The 12,218-nt window shown below is 35.7% G+C and overlaps 1 protein-coding gene across 1 annotated transcript in view; it reads left to right on the top strand.

The window, feature by feature from the left end:
- LOC150088081 (calpain-5-like) overlaps nucleotides 1-12,218 on the top strand; it is a 153,017-nt gene that overhangs the window by 93,768 nt on the left and 47,031 nt on the right. The window contains exon 6 of the mRNA XM_090370561.1: nucleotides 4,475-4,674. Within this exon, the coding sequence (XP_090226687.1) occupies nucleotides 4,475-4,674 (200 nt within the window). The remainder of the gene's footprint in view (nucleotides 1-4,474; nucleotides 4,675-12,218) is intronic.

Here is a 12,218-nt window from a genome sequence, read left to right as displayed (position 1 = left end):
ATGGACATTGCTCTTCGTGGACTAATGTTATTAGTGGAGTTTTCCAGGGTTTGGTGCTGAGCCGATTGTTGTTTTGTGTATTCATCAATGATATTGTTGAAGGTATATCAGGCTTAATGTCCAAGTTTGCAGATGATACAAAAGTCGGTAGGGTTGTTAACTATAGTAAAGACAGTATGCTACTGCAAGTGGATCTAGATAAGTTGGGCAAATGGGCTGAGAAGTGGTAATTGAAGTTTAACATTGACAAATGCAAAGTACTGCATATGGGTAGCAGTAACCCAAGAGAAATGTACCAACTGTGTGGTACTACACTCAGGGAAATGGAGAGCGAAAAAGAACTGCAATCAGATATGAAGTTTGCTGAGCATTGCAGACAGACTGCCAAAGCAGGTCATGGAGTCTTGTCAATGATATATAGGAATTTTGCTAGCAGGGACAAGGAGGTGATTATCCCGTTGTACAAGACTATGATCAGGCCACACCTTGAATACTGTGTACAGGTCTGGAGGCCTCATTTTAGGAAGGATGTAGAGTTGCTAGAATGAGTACAAAGAAGAGCAACAAGATTGGTGCGGGGAACAAAAGGATGCTCTTACCAAGATAGGCTTAAGTTCTGCAAATTGCAGCATCTAGAGCCTAGGCACTTGCAAGGTGATTTGATTGAGGTGTATAAGGCCTTGCATGGTTTGAGCAAGCTGAATGCTGATTGGATTCTTCCTCTTGCTCAGATTAAGAACCTGAGGGGACATTCATACTGAGGAAAGACAGTTGTAGGATAGATGTTTGGAAATGTTGCCTGTAGTTGATTGCTGGAACAGGCTTCCATCTCTTGTTGTGGAAGTTGATAGCTTAAATTAATTTAAGGCTGAGCTGGGCAACCATTTGGAGTGAATAGATGGGTGAAATCGGAGGGTTTTTTTTTTTTTTTTTTTTTTTTGGCTGATGCTGCATAAGCTTGCTTTCTTGCATCGTATGCCTCTGCTAATGCTATATACAAACAATATATTATATAAAAGGAAAAAGAAAGAAAGGAAGTGAAAATGAAAAAGGGAGTGTTATGAACAGGGGCCACTGACAGACAGAAAGTACTCAATGACCATAATGAATATGAGTAATAAAGTGAAGAAATATAGAAAAAAGAATATAAGTAAAGAACAAAGAAATATAGAAAATAGTAAAGAAACTACAGTATAAATAAAAGAAAACCAAAACATAAAATATACATAAGTATGTGAATAAAAATAGATGAATATATTGTCGTATAATGCACTATTCTGGCATGGCACCTCCGTAGCCAGGTGGGCAGGAGCAGCAGTGTGTAGCACACGCTTCTTGATTAGACCGGGGTTCGAGCCCGTGACCACCGCATATCCCCGGAGCAATATGGCTTTAGTTGCTAATGCTCAAAAAAAAAAAAACTATTATTCTGGCACTATTTTCGAGAGTCAACCACCAGAATTGCATGAAGGGATGACAATATAGGGACTGTTATTTATGGATTTTTTTTTTTTTTTCTTCACTCTACTCCTTTCTATATTTCTTCACTTTATTACTTATATGTCTTTACTTTTTTTGTATATTTCTTCACTTTGTTATTCATCATTTGTGTGTATGTATGCTGGAAAAGGTTTAAAAGCTTCATTAAAGATTTTTTTTTTTTTTTTTGAAAGATTAACTTTAATTTGAAAAATAAAAAAATTCTCAAAAAATTGATTCAACAGAATTTTTCAACATTTATATTTATTTAATAGGTAAAATAAGCAGTAAAGCAAGGTGTATGTAGCATTAGTCTACAAAAAAAAAATCTGTTAAATTGTAGTCGTCGAATTTAGGGCATAACTTCATTCATTATGTAGCATTGGGCAAAATAAGTTTGCTATTAAGTTCATTAATTTCTTATTGTGGAGGCGATAATAATTAATTTCTTATTATTGTTTCACGTTAGTTGCCTCTGTATTGCACTACACACTTTAAATAAAATACAAAACATTTGTTTGTTCAGTGCTGTGTACAGACTTATATGGAGCACTGAATGTTTTGAAGCTTTCTCATAGCACAAGGCCTTGCACTAAATTCGTTGAGCTTTTAAAACTTCTACACCAACAATCATATCACATATTGTGAATATTTCTCTTTGCTTGATTGTCAGGTCATTCACTCTTGGTGTCTATTTCCTCACCAATGAAACCCCAGAATAGAGGATCACTGATGAGACTCCCTTTTTGGGGATCTCAAAAGTATATTGCTATTTATTTAAAATATATATTAAGCATACTTGGGTATGGGGGAATGGTATACATTTTAAATAAATAGCAATAAATTTTTACATTGGAGTAGTGCTTTGTGTCTGAGATGCATAATGAAATACTGAAACAAAACGTTTTCTGAAACTCTGCAGTCATTCATTTGAAGCTTTGAAATCACTTTTACCAAGTTGTTCCGTGACTTGCTTTATCCCAGAAATATGCATTTTCTGTCTCTCATGCTAACACATCACTCCCACACAATTTCATTTATGCCTTCCTTTCCAGTATGTCTCAGTTTCCCTTTTGACAGAGCTGTTTTCCACTGAGCCACTCATTTTCAAGTCTGTTAGTGTATAAAGTGTACCACCAAATACGGAGGATGCGGAAAGGTCAGGGAATGACCACCGCATATCCCGGAGCAATATGGCCTTAGTTGCTAATGCTCCTAAAAACCAAATAACAAGTATAAAGTGCCTATTGTTATTATGCCCACTGTCTATATGCTGCCTGCATCTAATAACTTGACTCCTAGTGGAAGGATTTAAATAAAATTTGTTTGACTCTTTGAAAAACTTGTTGAGCAATGCTGAATTTCATTAAAATCTTACCAATAGAAATCTAGCAGTAAATATTTATTTTCTTGTTTGTCTGCATGCAATAACTCAACTTTCAGAGGATAGATTTCTGTGAAGTTTTATATTTAGCTCTTTTAAAACAATTTGTTGAGCTTTTCCAAATTTTATTAAAATCAGATCAATAGAACTTCAGTAACTATTTTTTATTTTTTATAGCTGAAGCACTGGATATTATGTTTACTGCTGTGCATGGATTGGAGAATAAAAGGACAATATAAACATGAGTCACTGCATTTTTTTTTTTTTTTTTTTCAATTAATTTAATTTTTTTGTTCCAGTCATGCTGTGTTTTGGAACCTATTAATTACACTGACTGAACATCTTAAGTAAACACTGCAATTAAAAACATTTTATCAGTACAGTAAAAGTATGTATACCAAGCTGCAAGGTTTTCTGGAGGGGAAAATCATCAACCTTGAAGGGGTGTAGTGGCTAATCCTACAGTGAAATAGCAAAAGGAATATGTAGTCATTATGCTGCAGAGCATGGTTCAAATTCTTAATATGACAGATGATGCATTTTGGAATCCATTATCTATAGTATATGTGATGATTTTAAGTTAGACAAAAGGCAAATGATAACACCTGATATCTATGGGTGTCCCCCACTCTTTTAAACATGTAGGCTGCTCTTTTTCTGAGGGTTGAATAATCAGCTTCAGGACAACTAGTCCTTTTACAGTATACAGATATTGTACAAAAAATAATATGGTTTAACGAAGAGTATAACTATTTCCTTTCACACATTCCATATATTTTTTTTGAAATGGACTAACCCAACTAGCAGCCAATTTGTTAACCAGAGACAATAAATAAAATTTCAACAAAAAATGTAAAGTTGTTAAAACTTTTGAATTTAATGGTGCGATGCTGTTTTTATTTATTTATTATTTATTTTATTTTTTTGTGACAAAGATGGAAGAAATGCCATTAGGATACTAAGCAAGCAGCGAGGTAAAAAAAACAAAATAAAATAAAGACAGAAAGAAAGAAGCGTCTCCATTGTAAATCAGGAGAGCCAGTTGCATGCAATTATTATGATATTTTACATATTAGTGCTGTCCAAACACTTCTGTAGATGTTAGCACCTACAGAAGTCCAGTAATTGTTAAATTTAATATAGATCATGGTACGTCCATTTCATGCAATACATGACTGTGCAGGCTTTTTTAATTTTGATTATCATTCCACAGAAATTAAAAATTTGCTTAGCTGGAGAACCAGTAGAGGGATATAAGATTTAAGCATTAGTGCAAATAGTAAATATATAATTTCTTTTAAAGTTCACCGAAGTAAATGTATACTTATTTTTTTTTGATGAAAGAAACTCATTGCTAAGCTTCATTCCTTCATGGGAATTATTCAGGAAATGTTATTTTTAATAGTGTAATAGTGTACCAATCTTTAAAAGTATTATCCTTTGTGCCATGTGTTTACACAAAAGATGATACATAAAAATTGATCCCCTCAAAACTATGAACAATTTTGATTGTTCGTAGTTTTAAATCTAATAGTTGCATTCATAATTTTATATCTATTAATGTTATGTCACATATTAGAACAGAAGACAAATGCTTGTTTGTCATTGCAGGCACTGTCTCAAGAAGAAATGGAAGCCAAAACTGATGTTGGTCTGGTTAAAGGACATGCTTATGGTATTACTGGTGTTAAGAAAGTATATGTAGGAGAAACTGGATTAATATCTTTGTTTGCTGAAAAGGAAAAAATATATCTGCTACGATTAAGAAACCCCTGGGGTGGCAAAGAATGGAATGGGCCATTTAGCGATGGGTAGGATAATGTTTTTTTTTTTTTTTTTTTTTAACTTTAGATGATAAGCGAAGTTATTATGGAATTAAATAGCAGGAGAATAGTAACAATTCTTTTCTTAAATTTCTTTTTAACATTTTTTTTTTTTTTTTTGCATAAGATGAATGAAAAATTAAATTGACAATGAGCTGCAAGGTATAATAATAAAGTTCTAGGTCTAAATTTTTTTTTTTTTTTTAATATTTGAAAGAAGCACCTTTGTAAGTGTTTTTGAGATGGAGTTGAGCTATATCTAGTGACCAGACATCCCGGATTATGCAGGACAGTCCCGGATTTCAGTTGTTTGCCTCACATTGCAAACTGTCCCAGGAAATGTCCCGGATTGGCGATGTAGCCTCTTAATGGCAAACAAAATGTAAATGACTTCATTATATTTGCCGTGAACCAATGGTACAGCGAAAACAGTTTTTTCGGTAGTAAAATAAGTTGACCGTAGAAACGCTGAAAGCAGTAAAATATTTTAAAATTCTACAAGTTAAGTGCAATTTTGATAATTAACGTGAAGAATTTTCAAATGCTGGGTGAATTTTTCTTATCTGAAAAATTCACCCAGTGTAAAAATATATTTAATTATATTATTTAATTTCTCTTGTTTTTATTGTTAAAAGAATTATGTATTAGTATTTCACAGAAAAAAACCTAACCTTTTTTCACTAAACAAACATGAAAATTGATTAAAAACATGACCCCTCCCCCTAATAAGTGTTTTTTTTTTTTTTTTCCTTTCCCTTCTAATTACAACTATTTTCTTAGTTCCCATCCTTTACGCAACCTTCTGTTCATTATGTAGCGTAGCACAAGGGATACCATATACTGAATTTCAGCTTTTCTGCAAAAAAATATAGGTTATATTTGTTTTTTTTTTTTTTTTTTTTTGTTATATTAAAAAGTGATTTTATTAAGTTCAGTTTAAAGAAGTATATGTATTAATTTATATTTTGTATGTGAAGTTTTTTTATATGTAAAAAAAATTTTAAAAATGTTGATATTGTTTTAGGGGGTTGAAAATCCCCCCCCCCAAGTTGTCCCACATTGGAATACTAAGGATCTGGTCACTTTACCTATATCACTTCATTTCAGTAATTAGCATCATTGAAAACTCCCTTGACAATTTCAAGAGTACATACATATATATCTTCATTTTCAAGATCGTTTCAAAAAATGTTTATATATGAATTGTCTCAAAATCTTCCTGCATAAATGCTGTCATCTTTTACCAGTGTTTTAAACTAATAGTTGACAGTTTAAATAGATGCAGCATGAAAAAAGATCTGAAAAATAGAGAAGGAGATCATATCTGTTATCTATGTTTTCTGATTTGGGCTTTAGAAACCTGAAATTTAGATCCAGAAGTTGCAATTGAATCAAATAATAAATAGATGGTAGAGATTATTATTTCATAAAAAAAAAGTAACAATGAGGTTTTTTGGTTCTTTAAAAAAATTTTTTTAAACTTTTTTTATTTTTTTTATTTGTAATTTCATGTTTGATAATTTCACTGTAATGTTAGGCAGTCAGTTAAAAATAAGAAGGAATTAATATTTTAAAGCATCCATACGCAAAGTTTTCATTTTTAAAAACTTAAATTCCATGGACACACTTTAGAACTTGTCACTAAAAACTCACTAGACCTCTGAGGGTCATACACGTTTAGAACGTGTGTGACTCTCAGTGACAGTGTAACAGCATCAGTCAGGGAAAAAAACTTATCACATGTGTCTCTCCTTTTTAATTGTTTTAGTTCTTTCTTGAATTTATTCAAATTACTCACCTCTACAGCACCAGATGAAAGTTTGTTCCAACAGTCATTAGAAACAAATGGTTCTCCCTGATAATTGAACAACAATGAAGGAGGGTTGCAGGATAGATATGCATAAGTTTGCCTTCAGCCAGTGGGTAGTTGATGGTAAGAACAAATTTCCATTTGTTGTTGTGGGAGCAGGTTGTTTGAATAAATTCAAGGAAGAACTAGATAAACTATTGAAGGGGATGGACAGGTGATGTGGGAGGGTTTTTTTTTCTGATGCTGTATAAGCTTGCTTTCTTGTATCAATTGTCATTACTAATACTAATAATAATTTCCCTAGAACTGGCTGAAGGCAAATTTCTGGACATCTATCCTATGACCATCCTTCCTCAGTTGAATTTATGCCCCCCCTTGTGTGTAGTCTGAGCAAGAGGAAAGATGACATTAGCAGTGAGTTTACTTAATCCATTCAAAATTTTTAAACACCTCAATCTGATTTCCTTCTCAGCGGGTAGCACACTAGATATAATCAGAATCCTCCCCACACTGGGCGGAAAAGATCTGCAATTTTACAGACAATATACATAATATATGAGGATAAGGTGCAATATGGCCTAAGTCAGTGATGCACCTAAAACCCTACAATAACAACAACAATCAGATCTTGCAGCTGCCTAGTTTCCAGATGCTGCAGTTTGCACGACTGAAGCCTTTGTAAGTGCACCCTTTTGTTCCCCTCACTAATCTGATTGCTTTTCTCTTCACCTGTTCCAACCGATCCATATCTTTCCTGGAATGAGGCTTCCATACCTGTATACAGTTCTCAGGATGTGGCCTAGCCATTGCCTTGTATGAAATAATCACTTCTTTTTCCTTGCTGGAAAAATTTCTGTATATCATGGACAAAACCTCATGAGCGATCCTAGCAGCCTAATCTGCACTGCTCGGAGAACTTTGTGTCTGATTGCACAATTACTCAAGTGTTTTTCATTTTCCACTACCCTGAGTGCAGTGGAAATGTACTACACATCTGCCTCTGTGCAGTAACTTTGCAGTAGCTGTTTTTGCTCTGTGAAATAGAGTTCGCTTCTGCTAGCGTCTGTTCATGAAATTCATGTTTAGACATAAACTGGTTTTTTTTTTATTTATTTATTTATTTTTTATCACATCCCTGTTGCGGCATTTGATTACACTAACATCATCTGAAACTGGTATAAACAGGTGCAATAAATCAAAGTTACACTGTATTATGATATTGGCAAATGTTTTGAACCTCATTTTTTGAAACAACACCCTGTGTTTATGCACTTTAAATTTTAAAAGACATGGGTTGCAGTGTGCTTACATTATAATACTTGAAATGAAGTATAAATCAGCTAATGAAATTGAATTGTATAATGATTAAAATTTAAAATTAAATGTTTTATAAACAGAATTAAGCTATTCAGAACATGCAGAGTAAATAAATTCCATAGCTGCCAAATTTGAAATTGTGATTTACAATACAAGCACACTACAACTCATTTCCTTTAAAATTTAATGTGGATTAACACAGGGGTGTTGTCTCAAAAAAATGGGAGATCAGAACATGCATTTCCTGATGTCATTAGCAAATGTTGTAAACCCGAATTTTTTTGAGTAACTACTGTTGGTTAACAAAACATTAATAATTGGAATATCAAAATAATGATTAATATATTGAATTAGCATTAGTAGCAGCAAATCGTGCAGGAAAGCAAGCTTATATATAGTATCAGCCAAAAAAAAACCAAAAACCTTTGTTTCATCCATCCGTTCAATCCAAAAGTTTGTCTAGTTCACCCTTGAATTTATTTAAACTGTCAATTTCCACAATGACAGATGGAAGTTTATATCAGCGATCAACCACTCGCTGGCTATAAAGGCAAATTTCTGCACATTTATTCTACAACTCACTTTTCTCAATTTGAATTTATGCCCCCTTGGGTGCAAAATCTGAGCAAGAGGAAAAATCCCATCAGCATTCAGCTTGCTCAAACCATGCAAGGCCTTATACACCTCAATCAGATCACCTTGCAAGTGCCTAGTCTCTAGATGCTGCAATTTGCAGAACTTAAGCCAATCTTGATAATAGCAACCCTTTGTTTCACTCACTAATCTCATTGTATTTCTCTGTACTCATTCTAGTAGCTCAACAAGACGTGCATGCAGTATTGAAGGTATGGCCTGACCAATGTCTTATACAGGGGGAACTGAAGTTAAACTAATAGGTCTGTAATTACTTGTCACCTTTCGATCCCCCTTTGTGAAGTGGGGATACATTTGCACATCTCCAGTCATTGGAGACCTCCCCTGAGTCCAAGGATGTCTTCATAATCATGGCTAAGGGCCTGCTTACTTCCCTTGCTGCCTCCTTTAATATAACTGGATAGATCGCATCCACCCAAGGTGCCTTGCCTTTCTTATGTTTAACTTCATCAATTTCTCCTCCACTTTGCTCTCAGTTATTACAAAATCATTTAGCTCACTGCCAGAGTTTGATAAACTTCTGGCATTTCCCTCCCTGAAAAACTCCTCATAAGGCGCCTCCGTAGCCAGGTGGGAAGGAGCAGCAGTGAGTAGCACACGCTTCTTGATTAGACCGGGGTTCGAGCCCGTCACCACCAAATACGGAGGATGCGGAAAGGTCAGGAATGACCACCGCATGTTCACGGAGCAATATGGCCTTAGTTGCTAATGCTCCTAAAAAACCAAATAACAAACAAACAAACTCCTCATGTGTGAATGTAGATGCAAAATACTCATTGTTTGTCAGCTACCTGAGCAGAATCCTCAACAATCGAACCATTGATATTAAGTGGACCAATCTGATTCATCCCCTTCCTTCTAGAGCTTACATAATCTATATAATATAGGCATAAAAACACCATAGATAACTCTTAAAGGGAAAAAACTATGATAGTAGTGTAAAAGTCATCATTTCAACTGTATCTCATGTTGTGCTCATCCTTTGCAACAAGTTACCATGTATTGCACTACCTCGAATAAGTAACGCTTCACTAATAGAGAAGACTATTGTTACTTATTCTCACTGGAAACCACCACCACCCAGACTGCACCGTTTCAAGGTTTGTTGGTTTTAATTGGTGGGTGGGCAGGAACCCTGGTATTGCAAAAATGACAACCGAGTTGTTGATGATAATCCCACAATATGAGAGATGCCAAAAGGTGTAAGTGATAATGTTTAAGTAAGACTAAATGCAACTGGGCATAATATTTTTAAGAGTTATAATTATCTATATAATATAGGTGTAAAAACACCACAGACAACTCTTAAAGAAAAAAAAAACTATGATAGTAGTGTTATATAATAGTGTCAAAAATATTATGCCCAGTTGCATTTAGTCTTAAGAGCTTACAAAAGTAAAGAAGGCTTTGCTGTTTTTCTTTACATCCTTTGCCAAAGATTTCTCGTAATCTGCATTTGCTTGCCTAACATCCTTTGTGACTTGATTACAGACTATCTTATATCTACCATAGGCATCTGTGTCTCCTGATAATTTATATGTGTACCATGCATTTTTCTTCTATGCCATGAGTCTCATTAGTTCTTCTGACATCCATTTAGGCCTAAAACTTGAGCAGTATTTCTTAGTTGGTATGAAAAGCCTAGTAGCGTCTAAGATTAATTCCTTGAATGCTTCCCATTTAGAATTTGCTGTTGGTAACATCATCAGTTGGTCCCATTGTATAGAATTTAAAAAATATCTGAGACCACTGTATAATATGCTTATGTAATGTATTCAAGTATACATTACATAAGCAAAAACTCTTCCCTTTACCCCTGATGGTGGTTACATCTTTCAGTAAATCCCACATCAGTACACTGTGATCACTGCCACCGTACACTGTGATCACTGCCACCTAGAGGTTCCTTTATCTCCAGATTCTTAATGTATGAATAATCACTGCTGATAATCGGGTCAAGAGTATTACTCCCTCTAGTTGCCTCTTGAACATGCTGTTGCAGAAAACAATCATCCAATAAATCCACAAAAGTCTTGCTAGTGTGTGTGTGTGACTAACCCACAAGTTCCAGTCTCTATCTGGGAAGTTAAAATCCTCCATTATAAAACAATCTGATTTACTAGCCCACTCTATTTCTCTGTATAGTTGTTCATTGTACTCATCAGAGTCATTAGGCATATAACACACTCCTACTCTCAATTTTGTTTTCCCAGTGCTTATGTCACACCAAACTAACTCAACACTGCACTGTCCACCCATGTCAACTGGATGAACTTCCTTAGATTTTGTGTTTCTTAACACATTACCCCTCCTCCTCTTCTATCCTTTCTGAAGACATTGTACTCCCCAAATATGAATTCTGCATTCCTTATCTCTGTGTGACACCATGGCTATGATATCCCAACAACATCAGCTTTGATGTTGTCACCAGCCCCTCAAATTCATCAAATTTATTTACTATACTCCCAGCATTGGTGTACATTCAAGTATACATGCACCTGTTCTTACTCTTAGTTACCCTAACACAACCCATGTATTTACTTGTTCCATGATGACTCCCAGCAGTCCTTGATATCCCCAGTACCTCGCTTTCCAGGATGCTGCTCATTCCAATAGAAGCAGTGCAAGAATCACTTTCACCTTTGCCTGTGGCTACTGTTAATCTATTAGTCTGTGAATCCCCCCAAGCTAGCAGTTTCCCGACCCACATGCCACTTCCTCGATACCAACAGCAAATATTCTTGCACCCTTTCTGTTCAAGTGTATTCCATTCCTGTAGAAACAGTCTCTCCTGTTAACAAGCACAGACCATGCTGAGAAAAATTCTACCCCATAAGCCTCTCTCCAGGGCTGAATTGATAGACTAGGCTCTCATTATATACTCCCTCCTATTGTGTCTGGACAGAATTGCAGACACTTGCAAATTTAACTCTAACTTGCAATTTTTTTCACATTGACCTGTACTTGTTAAGTAAGTCCTCCTCTTCTATCCTTTCTGAAGACATTGTACTCCCCAAATCTGAATTCCGCATTCCTTATCTCTGTGTGACACCATGTCCGCAGGTCTCCTACTCTTAATGTCATTAGTGCCAATTCTGTACAACAGTATTGCTATTAGTGCCCTTAAAAGATGATATCTGTTCCACACAACGTCAACTTTTGTCCCTGGCAGACATACCCAGGTCCTATTCCACCTATTCTTTTTGCACAATGTATTTCCTGTGTCCCTTACAATAGCGTCACCGACAATAACTAGCTCCTGTGGGACCAGCACATTCTGCCCTGAAGGTTGCCGCTGTGTTTCCTAATGCACAAGAGTGAACTCTAATGTTGAGTTTCGCAGCTGAGAGTTTGATGGTCCCCCCATTTCAATTCCTTGTTGTACATGCAAACTCTCATAGACACCCATTAGAACACTGAGTTGGCACCTTATTTCTTGACACTCTGTGCACCAAGCACACACACACACAAAGACATCCTCCTTGGCTAGATCGTGCCCTATTCCAGAAAAGGTCCACAAACATTTCATAAGGTGCTCATTTTTTAGGCTGTGATGCATTGGAGAATTGCTCCTTTCGGTTCTTCCCCGAGCCACAGCACTCCTGCTGCTTTGTGCATGTTGCTTTGCGGCGCCTCCGTAGCCAGGTGGGCAGGAGCAGCAGTGTGTAGTACACGCTTCTTGATTAGACCGGGGTTCGAGTCCGTGCCCACCAAATACGAAGGATGCGGAAAGGACAGAGAATGACCACCG

Source organism: Mastigoproctus giganteus, chromosome 3 (assembly GCF_048544385.1).
Source record: "Mastigoproctus giganteus isolate SK-2022 chromosome 3, ASM4854438v1, whole genome shotgun sequence".
Classification (NCBI taxonomy): domain Eukaryota; kingdom Metazoa; phylum Arthropoda; class Arachnida; order Uropygi; family Thelyphonidae; genus Mastigoproctus; species Mastigoproctus giganteus.
The sequence above is the reverse complement of the archived record's forward strand: the minus strand, read 5'-3'. Positions and strand labels throughout refer to the sequence as shown.